Source organism: Ostrea edulis, chromosome 6, assembly GCF_947568905.1.
Source record: "Ostrea edulis chromosome 6, xbOstEdul1.1, whole genome shotgun sequence".
NCBI classification, from domain to species: Eukaryota; Metazoa; Mollusca; class Bivalvia; order Ostreida; family Ostreidae; genus Ostrea; species Ostrea edulis.
Window position 1 is genome coordinate 13,280,074 of NC_079169.1, and position 25,350 is coordinate 13,305,423.

Sequence of the window (25,350 nt, forward strand, 5' to 3'; positions counted from 1 at the left end):
TTCTTCAAAAAGAATGTTTAATCCTATAATACGGTATATATTATGGTAACTATTACAATATATGGTATATATTATGGTCATTATTACAGTAAATGGTAATTCTCAAAGAATATTCATAAGACGCGCCAGAAAATCGAAAACGAGGCTATAGGGTTACGCAGTAAACAATGGCGACTGAATGGACTGGGAAACACTGTTGTGTTGCGCAGTGTAACGGCAACGGTAAACTCCATCCAGAGCTGACATTTCACAAATTTCCTTCACAAGAAAAAACGAAGAAGGCGTGGATATATGCTATAAGAAGGGACCCGGACCCATTGTTTAAGGTTTGGCGTAATATTTGCAAGTTTACGATATAGGCGTAGATCTATACCATACCATGCATTCAACCGGTATTTTTATAATAGCCTAATACACTGTACCTGGATGTGCCCATAGTTGCACGAAAGTTTCATAGAGGACATAGATCCATGTCAATTAAGTGTTACAATTCAGTTTACAATGAAATTACATAATATTATCTCATGATGTTGCTGATAATCTGATGTGGGGGGAATCACACCTAAGCCTGAGACCTTGCACTTCACTCAGTCACTGAGATCAACTTGCTCAATAACTGATTATTCATGGTCATGGTCGCTCCTGTAAATGTTGAGGTTCCAAATCTCGGAGATCTATATGACAATCCACATACTTCACTTGATACATATCATAAACATACAGAATTGTTTTACAGGTCCAGGACAATCTCAATAGTTTTAGTTATAGGCCTATAACTTTATTAAGCTTAATGGAAATAGCTTAATTAAGCTAGTTTACATTAAATTTGTAATTGCAAATGCATATAATTAAAAAAAATTGTGATTTGATATAAACATTAACTTTACAAAGCTATGTATTTTTCTAATTACTTTTATGAATATTATTGATAACAAAGAATATCCTAGATATGTCTACGACATGTACATATATGATGTACATTAAAGTGGTATTCGACATGATTTGAAATTCAAACTGGACTTCTGAATGACTGATGTATTTTTGAGGTACAGATATTTCAATTGTATATCTCTCTAGCAGATGGTGTGTACACAGTTGTGTACTTGCATTTCATATAGGCAGCTACGTGCCTAATAAAAATCGCATTTGGCAATCAAAGAAAAATCTTTTTAGTACTAGGTCAAATAGCATAAGTGACATGACTGATGAGGAACCCAGCATGACTTATCATTGCAGATAACTGAGCATACAGTAGTGTGTTCACGACATTTCAAGAAAACAGATTTTAAATGGACACCGTTATGAAAAACATTGAAACCAGGCAGTGTTCCATCCATTTTCAACTGGACAGATGAAACAACTCCAAGTCGGGATATATTCAAGCATCCTTTACCAGAGAAAAGAGCAAGGAGGGAACTAACAAATGATGTTGAAAATGAGGACAATATGGAGGTTGACACAGATGCTTTGCACAGGACTACAAATGAGGATGGGTAATTTCTATAAAATGTCAATCTATACATTAAGCCTTTTGTTGCCTACCAAATTAGTCATGAAATTGACAGTAAAATATTTATATGGAGTATAAGCACAGACATATACAATTTTATATAATTTATTTTCTTTGTTTTTGTTACAAGAAACAATTATTTTTTTCACTGGCCTAAAGTTCTGATGAGGTGTATTATTCAATACTTTTATTTTTGATATGTAAAGTTTAATGTGAGAAATGTTTGATAAAATATAGTACTTACCGACTTACTTATATACAATTGCAAGTATATGACAGGTCATATAAATACTACTGATAAATCAAATAACACAATATTTTAGCTTTTTATTTTACAGATTTAGGCCAAAAAAAAAAGATAGTTTGTTTCCCCTCGCCCAACCGACCCAGTGAAATTCCCGCCGACCCAAAAGTTTTTATTCATATTTTTCAGCGACATTTTTTTTTATTTCCGGAAAAATTCAGAGCCGTTTCCGGTACGAAACATTATTTTACTGTGACTGGAAGTTTCTATTTTTTTCCGGGAATCGATCTAAACACAGAGTTGTTTTGCCAGTCTGCCAAAACTGTGTACCAAAAGGGATACCAAAGAGAATGCCAAAAAAAATGACAGTTTTGAATTTTCAGAAACAATACATGAGTCTGACACTGTCTAGTCAATTCACATTCTAGTCATAAAATCAAATAAAAGTTTAATCGTTTATTTTTTTTTTTACTGAATTATTGTAAATTTCCAAGACAATATACAAGACTAAATACTATCAGGTCTCTTTCTCTGTTTGGTAAATCAGCATTGAAAATAATTGTTTTTGAATATATGAACAGAAAGCAATACAAACAATAAGAGATGTGATATGATTGTCAAAGAGACAACCATCAACAAAATGACAAATATTAACAAACAATTACACTTCTACAGGTCATCCTATTAAAGGTATTCACTGATTGGTTTAAAGCATACTACCTTGTAGTATGTCTTAGTATATTACCATGGAAATTTAGTAGAAAAAGTATTGTTGTAGAAAAAAAAACTTTTTACCTACCCATATGTGAAATTTAGGGTCGGGAGAGGGGAAACAAACATATTTTTAAATGTGGCCCTATTACTTATTCAGAATGTTTTTTCATTATGAATCATTCTCAAGATGGTTATGCAATTGGCATACTTTATGAAACTGAGCATTAGTTTGTCATTGTAAATAGCTATTTTGGATGATTTAACTCACAACATGATCATTTACTGCTGGACAGTTGAGTGCTGGATCATCTAGGTCATGACATGTGAGTATATCTATCAATCTATATGTATTATTTATATATATGTATTTAAAGTGTTGAATCAGTCTTTTATGAATAGTAAAACAGAGGAATTACAGAAGAAGAGTGAGCACATTAAGGAGTTAGAAGAACTATTAAAGAAAAGGGAAGATGAAATAAGAGGTTTAAAAGACAAAATTGAAATAGAAAGATTTGGGGTGCAAAGATTTTCTGCTGACAATGCCATGGTTCTTTTTTACACTGGCTTTGTTTCTTTGTCAATGTTTACAGCAGTTTTTATACGCCCGTCTTAAGACGGGCCATATTATGTTATGGCCTTCATGTCTATCCGTCCGTCTGTTAGCTTTTTCGTGTCCAGCTCATAACTTAAATACTATAAGGCCTAGAATAATCAAACTTTGTCAGTTGATACATCTTGGGTAGAAGGTGTGTCGCACATTAAAACCAGGTCGCTGTGACTTTTAATTAAGAAGATATGGCCAAATATGGTAAAACCCTGTCCGGCTCATAACTTGAAAACTATTTGATCTAGAATCATGAAACTTGGTCATCTTATGCATCTTAGGTAGAAGGTGTGTCGCACTGTACTTTAAGGTCACTGTGACATTTAGTTGAAGTGATTTTTTGAAAAAAGTATGTTATAATTGGTACAATCCCTACTCATATAAGAGTTTTGTAGAAAACCTCATTCAAAAATGTTACATCAAGAAAACACATATTTTTTTTATGATATACTGTACAGCTTTTTTTTAGCCTATGTAATGTTTCCTTTGTTTCTAACAATAACATGAGAAATTCCACTTGTCCCATGGGAGTAGCATGCAAAGGGCATTTTGACAAGACTAATTAATGAGTTTTGTGTAGAGCATCTCTGATCAACATGATCAAGCAGGTGTTATCTTTATCTCTAGGGAATTGGGCAGAGAGATCTTAGCCTCTTAATTGCAGATATACCAGAAATTATTTGTGAAAGTGAATTTGTTTGTTGTGGTTAGTCTTTATTTTCAAAATTAATTTGACATTGTACTATATAATTTTTAATTTTTTTTCTCAGCAACCTATATGCAGAGTATCATTTCTCACTAAGACAACAAATGGTTGCAATATGTATAAAGGCCTATTTTAATGATTAGTATTTTGATGTTTTGTTATGGCTGTGGCATTGTTCAGAAAAAAGATATACAATGAACAAAGCTGCAGATTGGGCATTTGTGTAAATCTGAACAGATGAAATAGTATTGCAATAACCATATTAAAAAATGTTAATTCAAGAAACTACACATTCTTCATTATATACACTGTACTATACAGCAGTATATAACAAACAAATTATTTCTTTTGTGTCAGTAACAAGAGAAATTTCCCTTGTCCCATGGGTGTAATTATCAAGCAATTCAGGAGGCATTTTGCTAACAGAAAAATTGTATTCTGTCAAATTACAGATTAATTAATGAGTTTAGAAGATTTCTGTTACAGCAATCTGATCAAGGAGGTGCTATCTATATCTCTTGCAATCGGGAATTGGGCAGAGGAATCTGGCCTTCTAATTGATCTGTCAAATTTTAGAACAGTTCTAATTGGTAGCCATTACTTTGAAAGTTAATTTGGTATAAAGTTTAAGAATTAATATGATATTGTAAAATATATTTTTATTTTATATCTCAACAACAAGGTGCAGATTGTCATGTCTCACTAAGATGACAGTTTTACAGTCTAAGAATAAACATAATGACTAATGTTTGATGTTTTATTACGCTGTGCATTGTTCTTCATTCCTTAAAATACAATGAGCAAAGCTGCAGATGTGCATTTCTCAAGTCTAACACAACCAGTTGAGAAATATATGATGTATTATTTTTTTCTAATTAATAACTACACCATAGGAGATGCACCAGTGTTTGAAATAACCGTTTTTAATCTATATTTATTTATATTGACATCACCATGCATATTTTACTTTTATACTTGAAGATTTGACAAAGGCAGATACTGATATATGTATTTTTTGATATGTTGAATAAATCAACCTTTTTGAGTACTCCCATTTATTGTAAGTTGTTTGCTTGGATAAAGGGCTATCTTGCACTTTAATCATTTCATTGAAAACATTTGGGAAAATGTTTTTATATCCTTTTAAAAATCATTAAGCTTACATTATCAATATTTGAAGCAATGTCACATGAGGCCATAAAGTGGGTAAGATTCTTAAAGGAAGGTTGACATTTGGTTCCATGCATACCTATCTCTTCATGGTGATATGTTCATGTTAACAATATGTGACGGGCGTATCATGTGCCGTGGCGGTGCACTTTATTGATTATGTCAAACCAGCAGCTAATTCTTTGCATAGTTATTACTACCAAGCTAGTGAGAAGGTAAATGAGCAAAGCATTGTGGGAAGGCACAGAAACATGTTACTCATTGATGAATGTTTTATGTTCTTGTGTAGACTGAAGTGTGGGCTTATGGAACAAGATCTTGCCATTTGATTTAATTGTCATGTTTCAACTGTTAGTAGGAAGATCATAACCTGGGCAAATTTCTTATACTTTGCATTAGAATGCATCAACATATGGCCAAGTAGACAACAGATTGATAGATGAAAAAATGCCAAAGTCATTTAAATCGCTCTACCCACATACCCGCGTCATCATTGATTGTACTGAGATCAAAACAGAAAGACCATCGTCTCTTGCACTTGGTTCTACATGTTATTCCTCTTATGAAAGTGCATACACATGGAAAGGTCTAGTGGGCGTAGCCCCTCATGGTGCTCTAAGTTTTGTTTCTAATTTGTTTACAGGCTCTATGTCAGATGTTCAGATAACAAAACTCAGTGGTTTGATAGATCTTTTGGAAAGTGGAGATTCTATCATGGCTGATAAAGGCTTTGTTCTTAACAAAGTTTTAGAGGGTACTGGAATCTCAATCAACACCCCACCCTTTCTTATGAGTCAAGGCCAGTTCACAAAGCAAGAAGTTGAACAAACACAAATCATTGCAAAATTGAGGATACATGTGGAAAGACACATCCGCCGGGTCAAGGAGTACCATCTCTTTGATAGCGTTATACCCTTAGTACACACATAAAAAATATTTTATTCAAAATTATTGAGATTGGGTAGCAGGCACAGCCTATTTTAACCCTCTCCCTAATAAAAAATGAAGTACTGAAAATACTTAATATAAATACATTTATCAGAATCAGCTAGAGCCATTCTAATGATGCAACAGGATAGTGTTTGGAGGGGTGTGGGGAGGAATAATTATATTGCAGGATCTTGCTCTATGTAAATACAGGCACATAGAGTCACCTTTTTGACAATTCAAATATTATTTGTTATTTTGTAATCCAAATGAAAAATATATTGGGTAACCTCCCCTCCGAAGTTTATATGTGAGAGTTGTTGTTGTCCGTTCCTTTTTATTTCCGTGCAGAATTCCGGGTAACATCCACACTAGTGGGACCCCTTCCAGGTATCTGGCTAGCTGCACGCATGGCAGATCTCACCTTGAGAGTACTTACACTTTATATACAGATACAGATAGTTTATTGCCAATAATGGGCCCCTGGGGACATAAACATTGCAAATAAGTACGATATCTTTGATCAACAACTAAAGGTACCCAGGGACTATGCATAAGGAATATGTGTACTGTCATATAGTCATAAATATCATTGTATCTATATAATCTATTTGCATACACCTTTCAATCATGACAACTATTTGTAAATCATAAAAAAGGTAAACAGATTTGATCCACCTCATACCAAAAGTTGGGATTCAAGAATATCCATACATTTGTAAAAAAGAGATTGAAAACCATAATGTAAATGTAATACACACACACATATATATCTATCTATATATATATATATATATATATATATATACCTGTACATAATATGTAGACTCTCGTACATTTTTAATATAAATATACATGTGTAATATTGGCATATAAACTTTTTTTTAATTTGCTTGCCGAGCCTTTTTGTGAAGCCAACAACCCAATCCACAATAAATCATTATTCTACTTATGCTTTGTATACAGTACCCTGATTTTAAAAAAACCCAATATTTTAATCACTAATACGTGAATGAGATTGGGCAACAGGCATAGCCTATTTCAGCCCTCCCCCGGCACATGTACATATGTAGATCTAATATATGAATAAGAAAATAACCATGAAAGAGGAAAACGGTAGTAGAACTAGAAACGTGTAGTTGCAGCGATGCTTCAAATATTTTTATATTAATTCTTTTTTTTTTCATGATTAGGACTATTTGTACCATATAATAACAACAGTTCAAGTGTAGGTTGTTGATTATAGCAATTTGTAATATTCGGTATGGCTTGTACATGTAACAATGCATTTCTGCAATGTGTATACTTTGGATAAACAAAAAAAGTAATGGTAGGCATTTTCAACAGCATTAATACAATTTGCACACATTGGAGTATCTGATAAACTGTGATGCTATATAGATCTACTTTCAAGTTAGTTGCATTGTTTCTTAGTTGACAATGTACATTATGTATTATATATATTGACAGTTTCCAAAATTGAAAAGTTCATTATTTTGATTTTTTTTTGCACAAATAGGAACGCAAAAGATTTTTGAAAGATTCCCCAGAGGCATTTCAACGTAATCTGGTAAGCTGCTCCATTTTTTGCGCATTTGCATCATCACATATGCAATATTTGGTAATAAATTAGGGTGTAGGAGAAATTTGGCAAAGCAGAAATTTATACATGACTTGTTCTTGAAGATATAAACTCTTAAATGCAAAATAATTGTCGCTACGAAGCGTGCGTTACCAAACACTTTAGTGAAAGTAAGAGATCGATCGATCGATCTACCAACCTTTTATATCAGAAATGTATTTCTCACTGAAGTACTTGTAGCCTTTATTTATTTATTTCTGTCCCAGGCTTGAAGATGTCGATTTGATGGAATCTTCTACAAATCCTAATGTTATACCGTTGAGAATAAGCTGCAAATCTTGGGTTGAGTTGTTAGATGCTTTCATATTTCCGCCATATTGTATATGTTGACAACACCCGATAGCCTCGTTTTCGGTTAGTTATGAATACTAATGAGGAACTCATTAAGAACGAAGTATTAAATTATTACAATACACATTATATATAATGGTCATTATTACAATATACGATATATATTATAGTCATTATTACAATATACAGTATATATTATGGTCATTATTACAATATACGGTATATATTATGATAATTATTACAATATACGGTATATATTATGGTAATCATTAAAAGTTAGTATTACAATATACGGGATATATTATTGTAATTATTACAATACTCGGTATATATTATGGTAATTATTACAATATACAGTATATATTATTGTAATTATTACAGTATACGGTATATATTATGATAATTATTACAGTATACGGTATATATTATGATAATTATTACAATATACAGTATATATTATGGTAATTATTACAATATACAGTATATATTATTGTAATTATTACAGTATACGGTATATATTATGGTAAGTATTACAATATACGGTATCTGTTATGGTAATTATTACAATATACAGGATATATTATGGTAATCATTACAAGTAACGTGTATATCGTGGTACTTAAAGCATTACATTCACTACAATAATAAATGTTATCACAGTAGTGATTTATCCTGTAACCACGATATAGTAGTCATAACCACATATCCCCATTCTATTTGTTGCTGTCTTTTCTACAGACGTACAAACAGACAAACGGTTATACATGTAGTACACACAAGATACAAACAAACGGTTATAGCACACACAACAGACAAACGGTTATAGCACACACAACATACAAACAGACAAACGGTTATAGCACACACAAGATACAAACAGACAAACGGTTATAGCACACACAAGATACAAACAAACAAACGGTTATAGCACACACAAGATACAAACAGACAAACGGTTATAGCACACACAAGATACAAACAGACAAACGATTATAGCACACACAAGATACAAACAGACAAACGGTTATAGCACAGACAAGATACAAACACACAAACGAAAAAATTATAGCACACACAAGATACAAACCTGGTGATTGGCGAGCCATGTATACAGATACAACAGCAACAGCACGGTGGAGACCGGAAGCTGAAGGGAGAATCTGACATTTCAACCAATAGCTTGTCTTCGTTGTCAAAATATCCAATCAGAATCATTAGGTAGACTAGAATGCTGATGCCGCGTAACCTAAATTGACCAATCAAAACTCACTTTATGCATTGTTCATGTAGACAGTAATCATAGACATAGAATCAAAAGAAAACTATCAGCACTCACGTAGAGGTGATGAATTCCATTAAGATTGTTGAACGAGGAACAAGAAGTCCAATCACACAACAGAGAGACAGGACCTGTAATTATCCGTGTTTTGGTTAACATAACATACAACACAGAGACGGGACCTGTAATTATCCGTGTATAGGTTAACATAACATACAACACAGAGACGGGACCTGTAATTATCCGTGTATAGGTTAACATAACATACAACACAGAGACGGGACCTGTAATTATCCATGTATAGGTTAACATAACATACAACACAGAGACGGGACCTGTAATTATCCGTGTATAGGTTAACATAACATACAACACAGAGACGGGACCTGTAATTATCCGTGTATAGGTTAACATAACACACAACACAGAGACGGGACCTGTAATTATCTGTGTATAGGTTAACATAACATACAACACAGAGACAGGACCTGTAATTATCTGTGTATAGGTTAACATAACACACAACACAGAGACAGGACCTGTAATTATCCGTGTATAGGTTAACATAACATACAACACAGAGACAGGACCTGTAATTATCTGTGTATAGGTTAACATAACACACAACACAGAGACGGGACCTGTAATTATCTGTGTATAGGTTAACATAACATACAACACAGAGATGGGACCTGTAATTATCTGTGTATAGGTTAACATAACACAGAGACAGGACCTGTAATTATCCGTGTATAGGTTAACATAACATACAACACAGAGACGGGACCTGTAATTATCTGTGTATAGGATAACATAACACAGAGACAGGACCTGTAATTATCTGTGTATAGGTTAACATAACATACAACACAGAGACGGGACCTGTAATTATCTGTGTATAGGTTAACATAACATACAACACAGAGACGGGACCTGTAATTATCTGTGTATAGGTTAACATAACATACAACACAGAGACGGGACCTGTAATTATCTGTGTATAGGTTAACATAACATACAACACAGAGACGGGACCTGTAATCATCTGTGTATAGGTTAACATAACATACAACACAGAGACGGGACCTGTAATCATCTGTGTATAGGTTAACATAACATACAACACAGAGACGGGACCTGTAATTATCTGTGTATAGGTTAACATAACACAGAGACAGGACCTGTAATTATCTGTGTATAGGTTAACATAACACACAGTACAGAGACAGGACCTGTAATTTTCTGTGTATAGGTTAACATAACACAGAGACAGGACCTGTAATTATCCGTGTATAGGTTAACATAACATACAACACAGAGACGGGACCTGTAATTATCTGTGTATAGGTTAACATAACACAGAGACAGGACCTGTAATTATCTGTGTATAGGTTAACATAACACACAGTACAGAGACAGGACCTGTAATTATCTGTGTATAGGTTAACATAACACAGAGACAGGACCTGTAATTATCGGTGTATAGGTTAACATAACACAACACAGAGACGGGACCTGTAATTATCTGTGTATAGGTTAACATAATACACAACACAGAGAGAGTACCTGTAATTATCTGTGTATAGGTTAACATAACACATAACACAGAGACAGGACCTGTAATTATCTGTGTATAGGTTAACATAACACACAACACAGAGACAGGACCTGTAATTATCCGTGTATAGGTTAACATAACACACAACACAGAGACAGGACCTGTAATTATCTGTGTATAGGTTAACATAACACAGAGACAGGACCTGTAATTATCTGTGTATAGGTTAACATAACATACAACACAGAGACAGGACCTGTAATTATCTGTGTATAGGTTAACATAACATACAACACAGAGACGGGACCTGTAATTATCTGTGTATAGGTTAACATAACATACAACACAGAGACGGGACCTGTAATTATCCCTGTATAGGTTAACATAACACACAACACAGAGACAGGACCTGTAATTATCTGTGTATAGGTTAACATAACACACAACACAGAGACAGGACCTGTAATTATCCGTGTATAGGTTAACATAACATACAACACAGAGACAGGACCTGTAATTATCTGTGTATAGGTTAACATAACACACAACACAGAGACAGGACCTGTAATTATCCGTGTATAGGTTCACATAACACAGAGACAGGACCTGTAATTATCCGTGTATAGGTTAACATAACACAGAGACAGGACCTGTAATTATCTGTGTATAGGTTAACATAACACACAGCACACAGACGGGACCTGTAATTATCCATGTATAGGTTAACATAACACACAACATGGAGATGGGACCTGTAATTATCTGTGTATAGGTTAACATAACACACAACACAGAGACAGGACCCTGTAATTATCTGTGTACAGGTTAACATAACACACAACACAGAGACAGGACCTGTAATTATCTGTGTATAGGTTAACATAACACACAACACAGACACAGGACCTGTAATTATCCGTGTATAGGTTAACATAACACACAACACAGAGACAGGACCTGTAATTATCTGTGTATAGGTTAACATAACACACAACACAGAGACAGGACCTGTAATTATCTGTGTATAGGTTAACATAACATACAACACAGAGACAGGACCTGTAATTATCTGTGTATAGGTTAACATAACATACAACACAGAGACGGGACCTGTAATTATCTGTGTATAGGTTAACATAACATACAACACAGAGACGGGACCTGTAATTATCCCTGTATAGGTTAACATAACACACAACACAGAGACAGGACCTGTAATTATCTGTGTATAGGTTAACATAACACACAACACAGAGACAGGACCTGTAATTATCCGTGTATAGGTTAACATAACACTTAACACAGAGACAGGACCTGTAATTATCTGTGTATAGGTTAACATAACACACAACACAGAGACAGGACCTGTAATTATCCGTGTATAGGTTCACATAACACAGAGACAGGACCTGTAATTATCCGTGTATAGGTTAACATAACACAGAGACAGGACCTGTAATTATCTGTGTATAGGTTAACATAACACACAGCACACAGACGGGACCTGTAATTATCCATGTATAGGTTAACATAACACACAACATGGAGATGGGACCTGTAATTATCTGTGTATAGGTTAACATAACACACAACACAGAGACAGGACCCTGTAATTATCTGTGTACAGGTTAACATAACACACAACACAGAGACAGGACCTGTAATTATCTGTGTGTAGGTTAACATAACACACAACACAGACACAGGACCTGTAATTATCCGTGTATAGGTTAACATAACACACAACACAGAGACGGGACCTGTAATTATCTGTGTATAGGTTAACATAACACACAACACAGAGACAGCACCTGTAATTATCTGTGTATAGGTTAACATAACACAACACAGAGACGGGACCTGTAATTATCTGTATTTAGGTTAAAATAGCACACACTGAAATTCTCACTATTCATGTAAGGATAGCGCAGACCTACCAAAATTGAAATTATCCGTGTATATGTAATTATATACATAGCACACACATGCTGAAATTGTCCGTATTTAAGTAAAATAGCGCATACACAATTACATTATAATTATCCGTGGTAAGCATGTAGCAGTGTGTTTTAGCTTGTATATATTATATGATACAATATTTTAATAAACATGAATAGTGCATATGAAATTTTATTATTTAAGTCAAATTCTCAGATCCAAATCCACTCCTTATTTACTTAATGTAAAGGGTGAGTGGAAAAGTTCACAGATCTTGCTATTTCATTGGCTATAGACTTTGATTTTGGTCAGGTTGGCTGTGGTTTTACTTTGAGCAGTTTTGGTATCATTGAACTGATTTGGCATTTGATTTTAACAGACATTTTAGAGCTTCGAATCTAGACCTGACTGTAAGTACTAATTTTATTAACATTTATCTTCATAATATGTATATATTGTTACAATGTAATATCACTGTTTGAGAGAAGAGTGAAAGTTTAAATATCATGAAGAACAGTAAATACCAATTTAAAAGTTATTTCATCTCAGTGTATGATTACATATAGGTATTGTAGTGTTTATAGTACTGTAATGAAATATTTGTTATAAATAGATAAGAATTAAGCATCCAGGCAGCATTTTAATGTTTGCATGAATTGAGCCTTGTCCCATAGATAGGTAACTAAAATATATTACCTTTTGTTATATCTAAAACGTGTAATGTCATAGTGTTACATTATTTGTAATGCAACTGTAAATATTTAAGTAAAGTATATTTTACTATATTTGAATTAAGGGAGATAACTCTTAAGGTTGAAATATACTCTTTACTGATTGTAAATCGCTGTAATATTCATTGTTACTATTTTGTCTGTTAGGGCCATTGTAATCGTCATTGTAACCATCGTCATTATCATCATCCTTATTATTCGTTTTATCATGCACTATCTAAATGACCGTATTGTGAACCCTAAGCCTGGAGTTGGTTATTACTAACCTTACAAACTGCCACCCCTCCAACATGTATAAACATAACACGCACATATTGATATTATCCGTATATACAATGTTAAAAACAACATACACAGAAAAATAGTAGAGCATGTTCTGCGTATGATCAATTTTAAACTAAGGCCAGTTACAGACAAATGAATTGATATACATGTGCAAGGGTTTCAACTGTCTTGTTTAAAGTCAACATCTACCAATTTTATGCTCGTTATAATGATCTAATTTGCAAGCACAGCCTGCCATTAAGTTGAATCTTGCCTGATGTGTTTCATATCCGCTGTTATGTATATCAAATGTGTGCTACATATAGTATGCATACCTTATTCTGATATCATCATTGTATGAACTGCATTACATAACATCCTAGCACATGAGATGTGTAACATAGAATACACTAAAATTAATTATTGATTTTTATTTAACCTTGTATACATTGATTTTTATTTGACCTTGTATACATTGATTTTTATTTGACCTTGTATACATTGATTTTTATTTTACCTTGTATACATGACTTAGGACAATCCTGGAGTCACTTTTTTATCGCTGAATATTCATCACGAAATGGATTATTATTGGAAATGAAACGTATGTATGGATTAACACAAAGTGTGTGTATATAAAGTAATACTTTTTAGTTGTAAGGGTTATGGATATGCAATCATTTCCTGTTTTGTAACTTAAATTAGGCTACACAGGGCATAAGCTAAGCTAGTCACCAAGAGAAGGGGGCCATCAGTAATACCATACATAAAAAAGTAACTGATATCACCTTGTTATCATATCATAAAGAATAAAATATATATACTAGACTTAACAAATCAAATTACGGGAAACAGGGTAAGGATGAAGATGACCAAGTTCCGGTTTGGGGTCAGAGAGTTGACCCTGCACATGAACCATAATTCCTCCGCATAGATGACTAGGGTCAGGACTAGGAGAATGAGAGCCAGGACGCCGATAACGATGACAGATGTGTTATTGTCCAACTCTGAAAGAAATTCAATCAAACACATTACACGTCAAGTGGGTTGATCGTACTGTGTTAGAACCGACATGCATTGTCTGGCTATTTCTGTGTGTGTCTGTGTGTCAGTGCTGTATTTCAGTGTTGTCTGTCTGTGTGTCGGTGTTGTCTGTCTGTGTGTCGGTGTTGTCTGTCTGTGTGTTAGTGTTATCTGTCTGTGGGTCAGTGTTGTCTGTCTGTGTGTCAGTGATATCTGTCTGTGTGTCAGTGATATCTGTCTGTGTGTCGGTGTTGTCTGTCTGTGTGTCAGTGTTGTCTGTGGGTCAGTGATATCTGTCTGTGTGTCAGTGTTATCTGTCTGTGTGTTAGTGTTATCTGTCTGTGGGTCAGTGTTATCTGTCTGTGGGTCAGTGTTATCTGTCTGTGGGTCAGTGTTATCTGTCTGTGTGTCAGTGATATCTGTCTGTGTGTCGGTGTTGTCTGTCTGTGTGTCGGTGGTGTCTATCTGTGTGTCGGTGTTGTCTGTCTGTGTGTCAGTGTTGTCTGTCTGTGTGTTGGTGTTGTCTGTGTGTTGGTGTTGTCTGTCTGTGTGTCAGTACTGTCTGTGTGTCAGTGTTGTCTGTCTGTGTGTTGGTGTTGTCTGTCTGTGTGTCAGTGTTGTCTGTCTGTGTGTCAGTGTTGTCTGTCTGTGTGTCGGTGTTGTCTGTCTGTGTGTTGGTGTTGTCTGTCTGTGTGTCAGTGTTATATGTCAGTGTTGTCTGTCTGTGTGTCAGTGATATCTGTCTGTGTGTCAGTGATATCTGTCTGTGTGTCAGTGTTGTCTGTCTGTGTGTCAGTGTTGTCTGTCTGTGTGTCAGTGTTGTCTGTCTGTGTGTCAGTGTTATATGTCAGTGTTGTCTGTCTGTGGGTCAGTGATATCTGTCTGTGTGTCAGTGCTGTCTGTCTGTGTGTCAGTGTTTTCTGTCTGTGTGTCGGTGTTGTCTGTCTGTGTGTCAGTGTTGTCTGTCTGTGTGTCAGTGTTGTCTGTCTGTGTGTCAGTGTTGTCTATCTGTGTGTCAGTGTTATCTGTCTGTGTGTCGGTGTTGTCTGTCTTTGTGTGATGGAAACAAAATGAGATAGCAGGTAAGATCAGACATCTAGATTTTAAACAGATCCCCAGCTACGCCTGTATAACATTTTTTTTTACAAATTAGGACTACTGAATTAAAATTCATCCAATTTCAAATACTACCAATATCGTTTTCGCAAAGTTCCTACATTCAACTACACAACAAAATTTTAGGAAGCTCTGGAATTGATATTTCATGATGTTTGCACTCAGTTAGCTGTAGTCTCTTTAAAAGATATTTGTTTTGTGATGCATAAACGAATGACATTTAGCATGTTAAACAAACAGTGCATCTAGGGTAACATTTCAATGTTCTTACATGCACTAAATTATACGATAATACATGTAGTTGAGGGTAACATTTCAATATTCTTACATGCACTATTATAAGATATTACCCGTTCTCAGGTAATGTTTCCCATTTCTATAGTAGATACTAGCACACGGACGGGCGTGGCTTCTACTCACTCACACAGGGAAACATAACTATGCTTTTTCAAACGTTTCTCATCCAATCAGGTTTGAGTGTTCTACGTTAATGTACAATAGTATTATAAACATAATGTACAGTGTATAATTGTACAATGGTATTATAAACATAATGTACAGTGTATAATTGTACAATGGTATTATAAACATAATGTACAGTGTATAATTGTACAATAGTGTTATAAACATAATGTACAGTGTATAATTGTACAATAGTGTTATAAACATAATGTACATTGTAGAATTGTACAATAGTGTTATAAACATAATGTACAGTGTAGAATTGTACAATAGTGTTATAAACATAATGTACAGTGTATAATTGTACAATAGTATTATAAACATAATGTACAGTGTATAATTGTACAATAGTGTTATAAACATAATGTACAGTGTATAATTGTACAATGGTATTATAAACATAATGTACAGTGTAGAATTGTACAATAGTATTATAAACATAATGTACAGTGTAGAATTGTACAATGGTATTATAAACATAATGTACAGTGTAGAATTGAAACTTCATCCAATCATTTTTTGATAGCGCTGATGGCTGCCCGTGTCTGAAAATCTCCCCCATAGACACGTAATTTCAAAAATGAAGTTTATATCTTATATATACATACGTTCTATTTCCATTCCTGTCGGAATTTCTAGACGTTAAAATTGAAGGACTACATAATTTGTTAAGTCTCATGAGCGCATTGTTCACGATCAAAAGACATTCATGAGGAAATGGCTATCATTACAATTTGTATAGATATCAAAAAGCAAAAACATTAGAAATGTCGATATTCGAACACGGACGCATATTTTGGCGATCCTATTCAGTCTCCAATCCCCGTACCGTGTTTCGATTTCTTCACGAAAACTTTTTTTCTGAGGCACTAGCCATACCAGTGAATTAATTGACCCAAAGTCATTATGCAAACTTTACTAGCCCATATTTATAACACAAACATTGAAGTTACAGCCGTATTCATGTTCATTTTTGTTCAATTCATGATGCAATTACATATGTAATACCAAGAAATTCAAAAGTAATCTGCGTAAATTAAGAATAAGAGCAGACACCAGGCTCCGGGATCATGAAACTGTCTTAAAGTTAAGTCAAAATTTTGACTTTAAATTAAGATTTGAACTTAGTTAAGATTGCTGACTTAAATGGATCACAAAACGAACTTAAGCAAATCTTAACTAAGATTGTCTTAACTTAAGTCTAAGTCTAGAATCTTAAATTGCTATAGCAACAAGGAAATCTTTTGCGTAGAGATAACAACAACAAAAATAAAAAAAAAATAAATGACTTAAACAACATAGTCAGTGTCTAAAACGTCTAGTTTATGATCACTAATGCTGACGCAGGCACATACATGTACCAACACCCCCCCTTTTTTTTTTTATTAAAAAGAAACTTATTTTCGTTATTACGTAGATCTACATGTACATACAAATTTTGATGTATTGACCCCGTCGCCTCCATCTTTCATCAGTCAGGTAAATACATGTACTTTTGTAGTCGTAACTTTTTAGTGAAACGGTCGTATGTGTACGTGCTACTAAATGCTACTTTCACAGTTATATCTACTTTACAAACTACGATCAGGCAGTGAAACGCGGACAATCGGGCGATCAATCCTACGATATTTTGATCACATAAGAAGTCATATTTATACCAATATATATTTGAAAACGCCCGCTCTCAATTTTTCTGGGCTAGCGGTGTTACTTTTCGATTACTTTTCCTATAATCTCAATACTCTCTTAAAGAAAAACAATTTTTTTTTTCATTATATGATTTTCAACGTCAAGATCCTGTTTTCGATCTACCGACAGCCTATTGTTTCTTAAATAAATGATTTGTCCGCTTCATGGTAGGGACAGACATCTTCAACGACGGACATCACGTTAATTTTCTCTTACTCGCCTCAAAAATGCAACCAGCGCGGCCATTTTGAACGAACTAAGTTTTTGTTTTGTTTTTTTTTGTTTTTTTTGTGATCCACTTTAAGACCAGTCTTAAGATTTAAGTGCAACTTTATTGATTTAAGGTATTCCATGTATAATGAACAATTGTGAAGGATTTAGATCAACATAAAAGTTTATTGTTAAATAATGATGAAAGTGAAGCAGGTGAAATTCACATGACTGGTAAATTATTAGAAGCTGACCCTTTTGCACTTAAGACTTTTTGGAAGAGTTGTCTGCTCTTTGTAAAAATAAGAAAAATCTAATTTTCTAAAAATGTGTGTGGTCAATGACTAATTTTATTTCATATTTTCATAAAAAGAAAGTGTATGTAACTTTCTACCAAGAGATTAGTATGAAAATATAATTTGTTTTTAAAATATTGTAATAAAACATGCTTTTCCCATATACTTTCTACCAAGAAATTAGTATGAAAATATGATTTGTTTTTAAGATATTGTAATAAAATATGCTTTTCCCATATGGTGGCATTTCCATATGAGTAAAACATTCTCGAATGGGATGTTATAAGGAACTTCAATGTTAAATTCTAGGTGAAATAAATCAAGCGGTAAACAAAATTTTGAAAATTCCTATGGTGGATTATTTTTATTTGATGAACCCTTCAAAATGATACCATGATTACAAATATTCCACCATCCATTTATTAGATATGAAATATGGTCATTATACATTGAATACCTTAAGACAATCTTAAAGTTTAAGACAGTTTCATGATCCCGGAGCCTGGATACAAGCACGTTGAAAGCATGTTGTATTTAATAAATTTAGATAAAGCGTACAGTCAGGGAAATGGGAAAATTGGCTTGCTTGAAATTTTTTACAATGGAAAAAAAAAAACCGCGACAAAACAAAACAAAAAAACCCACATATATATAGACCAAACTTTGTAAACTGAAAAAGCAGGAGAGGGGAGAATCATTTTCACGTGTAATAATAACGGAAAATTTACGTTGTCAGAAAAAAGTATCCCCCCGGGAGGGGGAGGGGGGGGGGGCGCTTTCTGCTGTTAAGCGCCTGATAATTATTTTCTGTGTATATTCGAGTAATTGCAGTTCAGGCTGAATTGTACAATGTAAATTGATTGACACAAAATTTAATATTTTCGAAAGATTGGTTCACATTTGATTTTTAAAAAACTCATATTTCAACAGAAAGTTTACACTAAAGATACGATTCGATATACATTAACGTGTTCTGTTCATCAGCAGTAGACCTCGATGTCATAAACTGAGAATAAAAGTAAATCAACATTAAGATTACTTAATCCTGAAAAGCAATCTAGCACAGATGTTTTAAAAAATGCTGGTTTATATCTATAAAAAAAAAACAAAAAAAACAAAACAAAAAAACCATTAAATGCGAACATATGCTAAACATTTTATTTGTTTATAAAAATCATTTCAAAATTAAGCTAGTTGGATTCGAAATTTATACTTAATTAAGTCTATTCTCAGTATATGGTATCGAGGCCTAGTTGTGCTTTGATCGTCGGATCATAGACTTTGATAAAGAATTAATAACGCAGAATTACTGTCAGATGTGACCCGATTTAAAGAAGTCAAGGACGAATATTTACACTTACAATAATTTTTACAAATTGTACATGTAATGATAGCCATTTCCTCATGAATACACAGGGGCCCCCGTGGCCGAGTTAATTGCGCTCAAAATCACACGGCCTCTCACCTTTGTCGTCGCGGGTTCGAATCCCGCTCGTGCCGGTAAGTGAGAAAGTTTCCCAGTTTACTTTCGGAAGGTCGGTGGTACATTGTATCTGGGTTCTCTATTCCACCAATAAAAACGGGGCACCACCATATAACTGAAAAATTGTTGAGTGTGGCGGAAAACATCAAAACAATCAATCAATCATGAATATGCTGCAGTTGTGACCAATGCACGTATGAATCTTGATATATATATATATATATATGTGTGTGTGTGTGTGTGTGTGTGTGTGTGTGTGTGTGTGTGTGTGTGTGTAATATATCTATTTTAATCACTAGGAATTCCCAGAGAAATGAAATTAGAATTTGAATATAAGAAATAAAATTCATTTTGAAATTACATGGGGGTTGAAACTGCGACGCTAGATACGACAACATACTTTTCATGCAGTATGTGGGCGTAAAGCGTTATGCCTTCATGTATTTTCAAAATGATTTATTTCTTAAATATTCATACCATTTGTTACACCTAGCATGAAAAATGTATCCCAATGAAACCTAAACCTATATATACTAGGAAACGGCATGATCTTGCTGGCAGACTTATAACAAGAGGCCCATGGGCCACATCGCTCACCTGAGTCACCTTGGCGCATATTTAAAGATTTTCCCTATATATTCGCTTTGATCCCTATTGTGGCCCCAACCTACTCCCGGGGGCCATGATTTCAGGAAACTTTCACGTAAATCTCAGCTTTTCTGGCTCAGTGGTTGTTGAAAAGAAAATTTTTCAAGATTTTCCCTATATATTTGTATGTAACACTTTGATCCCCTGTTGTCGCATCATCTTACTTCCGGGGGTCATGATTTTAACAAACTTGAATCTGCACTATGTCAGAAAGCTTGCATGTAAATTTCCACTAACAAACTTGAATCTACACTATGTCAGAAAGCTTTCATGTAAACTTCAGCTGTTCTGGCCCAGTGGTTGTTGAGAAGAAGATTTTAAAAGATTTTTCTGGTATATTTGTATGTAAAACTTTGATCCCCTAGTGTGGCCCTATCCAATCCCCGGGAGCCATGCTTTTAACAAACTTGAATATGCACTATGTCAGGAAGCTTTCATGTTAATTTCAGCTCTTCTGGCCCAATGGTTCTTGAGAAGATGTTTTAATGACTCCACCCTATTTTTGTGATTATCTCCCCTTTGAAGGGGACATGGGCCTTCGTGTGAACAAAATTGAAAGCCCTTCACCAAAGGATGCTTTTGGCCAAGCTTGGTTATAATTGGCCCTGTGGTTCTGGGGTAGAAGTCGAAAATATAAAAAGTTTACAGACGGACAGACGACGGGCAACAGGCGATCAGAAAGCTCACTTGAGCTTTCAGCTCAGGTGAGCTAAAAATTACAATAATTTAATGAGTCAATGAGTCAAACTACATTATTTGTGTCATCTTTAAACGTGTACTCAAAATTGTTAATCAAAGTGCATTCTGATGAAGCACACATTAAATGCATCAATCTGCGAAAATTTCAGGGGGCGTAGCCCCCTCCTCCCTCTAAATCCACCATTGCAGATTAGATTACGAAAGGTGACATTCATAATTGAAATGAACCTGACGAGTTTCGACTCTGATTATATATTTCAGTAGAGTAGTAAGTCCTGTACTCCTCAATTTAAAGTTCGAATTAAGACGCTAATGTGACCTCTCGCCCAAAGACACGATCTGTTGTTGTCGCATTGTTTGTGTACAATGTGCGGTCAGCTTTGTCGATAGCGAGGTTGAGAGGTATCCGGAGGATGTTGAAATTGGTTGTATTTCTATTTATAGTCATGTCTATAACTGACTCTTTTTTTCCATATATACAATGTATTGTTAAACTGTACATGCCCCCGAGGGCCCTTGATTGGTGAATAAACATATCATTATTATTATTATAAATGTATAATACTAGATCAGTCACACGATAAGCAGTATTTAACTTACACGAAGGAGCGCGTGTGTTTTCATGTTTTACAGTGGAATAATCGGTACCTGAATTACGTTGATCTCTAAGCTATTATCTAAACAGACACCCCCCCCCCAAAAAAAAAATCAGTATTCTATACATGTACACTTAGTCTGTTATGAATTTGTTTGGTGATGCACGAGATACAAGATAAATTTCATTTCCCAATCGTGAGTCTCAGTAAACACGTATGATAGGGTTTCAACTTACAGAGAGAATTATGATAACAGGGTTGTATTTTAAAGTAAGTAGGTGAATTGTGAGAAAGAGAGAAGGAAGGAGAGAAAGGGAGGGAGAGAGAAAAGAAAAAGGAAGAGAGAGGGAGGAGAAAGAGGAAAGAAAAAGTGAGAGGCAGAATGGAAGAGAGAGAAAGAGTAAATGCAAAAGAAAAGGAGAGAAAGCGGGGAGGAGAGAGAGAGGGGAAGAGAGAAAGGGGATAAAAAGGAAAAAGAAAATGAAGAGATAGGGGGGAGAGAGAAAAGAATAAAGAAAAAGAGTGCGAGAAACAAGGAATGTGAGGAGAAAAAGAAAGAGAGAAAGGAAGAGAGGAGAGAGCGAAAAGAGACGAGAGAAAGGAAGAGAGAGAGAGACAAACAAGAGAGAGAGAGAGAGAGAGGTGGGATTACCTGGGTAGAGTATGGAGGTGTACGGGAATTCCTCACTACAATTAGACATCGTCCCTGAGATCTGTCTCCATGAAGAGATAACCAGTCTATATATCTACAATCACACAGCCGTCACGGTTATGATTTCATTCCAGTTTATCAACCTCTGCACGGAAGGTCTTGTATACCTCAAACATCGATTCTTTACAAATATTTTTTTCCCAAAAATGAAATGCCGCTGTGTTGTTTAAATAAGCCTCTCCGTGTCAACAATATGATGGTGTGAATCAATGTTTAAAAAAAGATTTATTGGATCAGGTATACCACAACTAAACGTGTTTCCTAAGCACGGAACGGTTCACGATTTCAAAATATCTCTCCATTACCTGCTATTTCGAAACACTGAAGTTTTAAATGATTTACGGTACCGCCTCCTGGTTCTCATGGAGTCACGGACATGGCTGATCCGATTTGTAAAAAATCATACTTATATAATCGCTTTCAGGGCCGTAACTGCCGATGAGGCAGACGAGGCAACTGCCTCGTCTGATTTTTTGGCAAAAAAGAAAATAAAATTATATAAATGTTATATTATAGGATATATGTTTAAAATGAAGACAAGCACCTTTGTCTTTGACACCATATTACGATTCTTTACATAGTACAAATGAAACACAAACATGATAAATTGGGATTTAAAAAGTGTCATTTTCAGTCGTAAAGTCAATCGGCGGCCCCCAATCCCCTGCCTCCCCTGATTTAGAACCCTACTTACGGCCCTGCTTTATTTCACGATATTATGCCTCGTTCTCACAAAGAAATGAATTCGCATCAAACATTAGTGTACAAATGGAGGCATATCTAGATCCCTAACTCTAGTTTATTAAAAGTCCCATCGCACATTATCATCACCATTGTTTTATTATTATTTTGTATGTACATGTACATGTAAATGACGAATCGCATATATATGTTTATGCCATAACCATAACACGATTCTGATTTATTAATGTAAAATAGGAGACGGTTTTATATAAGTGCTAGCACTTGTTTCCGAATCCTGTTCATTTTGCATCTGTTTTTATATGTTTCATGTAATGCTTCATTTAGTAAATATAGTTTAAACCAAAGTTCGGGATCGGATTGACGACGCTAGGAAATGTCACAGGCATGGGCCATGCATCCCCATCCCCACCTTATTATTCTTTTTCTGATCTTGGATCGACACACTTATCCCCCCCTCCTACTTTATGTTTTGAAATTACGCATAAAAGGTAATCCAAATATGTTATTTTTCGTCTCCATTATGTATTTGCAAACATTACGTTTAATATCGGTGATATATACATGTGTCGATCTCAGATCAGAAAATAATAATAATAAAGGGGAAGGGGGTTGCATGATCCACGCCCCTAAGCGCCAGTGGGGAACTATCGTAGTTTTGAGTGACACTTGCACAATATGTCAGTATCATTGATCATCACATGCATGTGTTTACATTTCGTATGTTTTGCCTTTAATATATTAACAGTTGCAAACAATGCGCGTATGAATTTTAATAATACGTCTATTATGACGACAGTGAATTTCGATAGAAATGTAAGTATACTGGCGTGAAGCGTCGCTGTTCATACCCCTGTGTATTGTCGCAGTTCATACCCCTGTGTATTGTCGCAGTTCATACCCCTGTGTATTGTCGCAGTTCATACCCCTGTGTATTCTCATAGAAAACAATTATCCACTGGAATTATAGTACAAACTTTTTTCACACTTCTTTTTAAAAAAAAATAAAAATACTTACCCAATTTCTGACAAGCATGCAGTAGGAACCACTCACTTTTTGTTGACGTAATAGAACCAATCGATGGGACACATAAATCCGCAACACATGTTCGATTGATATCTGAATATTTCCTAGTTTTATGTTTACATGATTGATATCTGAATATTTCCTAGTTTTATGTTTACATGATTGATATCTGAATATTTCCTAGTTTTATGTTTACATGATTGATATCTGAATATTTCCTAGTTTTATGTTTACATGATTGATATCTGAATATTTCCTAGTTTTATGTTTACATGATTGATATCTGAATATTTCCTAGTTTTATGTTTACATTATGTTCGTTTAAGTTATTACCACTTATTTCGATTAATTTTTTACAATTTCTTTTTTTTTTTAAATGACGTGGAAGCACAGATGTTCGCGCCCCTTATTTTGAATATTATGTCGTACTACATGTACACATATTCTTGCTTTGTTTGTATCTATATAAAGTTTGTATATCACGTTACCTTGTCTACATAATTATTGCCCAATCATTTATACATTTCCAATGTTGTTAATTAACTTCGGTATCTTTACCAACTGAAATGACGAATGTGAATGATGTTCGTATGCATTTGATGAATATAGTACGACTGTTTTAACGGCTGGGAATACTCCGACAGAAATCAAAGTAAAATATGAATATATATTTTTAAAAATTGTATTTGAAAATACATAAGGGTATGAACAATAACGCTTCAGGCCGATGTAAACTTTTCATGAAGCGATAGATCGCGCCTCGTGAAGTACGCCGGTGTCAAGCGATAGATCGCGCCTCGTGAAGTACGCCGGTGTCAAGCGACAGATCGCGCCTCGTGAAGTACTCCGGTGTAGAGGCAAATTTTGACTCCCGTAAAAAAAAATTGGATAATTTTGTAGAAAGAAGACCCAGGGGTCATTATTTTGCGTGTCATACCTGAAAAATAATGCCCCCGTAGAAAAATGACCCCCTCCCTTTCTTAGCAGATTGATTTATTTTAAAGGAGTTGATACGGGTTTTCAGGTCATTATTATACCCCCGCAACAAGTTGGGGGGGGGGGGTATACTGGAATCGGGTTGTCCGTCTGTCCGTCCGTCCGTCCGTCTG

The 25,350-nt window shown here is 34.7% G+C and overlaps 1 protein-coding gene across 3 annotated transcripts in view; it reads right to left on the minus strand.

Annotated features, from left to right (window-relative positions):
* Positions 1 to 25,350, minus strand: part of LOC125683283 (organic solute transporter subunit alpha-like) — a 43,191-nt gene that overhangs the window by 11,068 nt on the left and 6,773 nt on the right. For 2 of the 3 annotated variants that reach the window (XM_048924269.2, XM_048924268.2), the window contains exons 1-4: positions 22,453 to 22,877; positions 14,425 to 14,585; positions 9,145 to 9,218; positions 8,896 to 9,054 (exon numbers count right to left, since the gene is read on the minus strand). In XM_048924269.2, the coding sequence (XP_048780226.1) occupies positions 8,896 to 9,054; positions 9,145 to 9,218; positions 14,425 to 14,585; positions 22,453 to 22,501 (443 nt within the window). In that variant the 5' untranslated portion in view covers positions 22,502 to 22,877. Of the gene's footprint in view, positions 1 to 8,895; positions 9,055 to 9,144; positions 9,219 to 14,424; positions 14,586 to 22,452; positions 22,878 to 25,350 lie in introns of those variants that run through there. The other variant, XM_048924271.2, reaches the window with a different exon arrangement.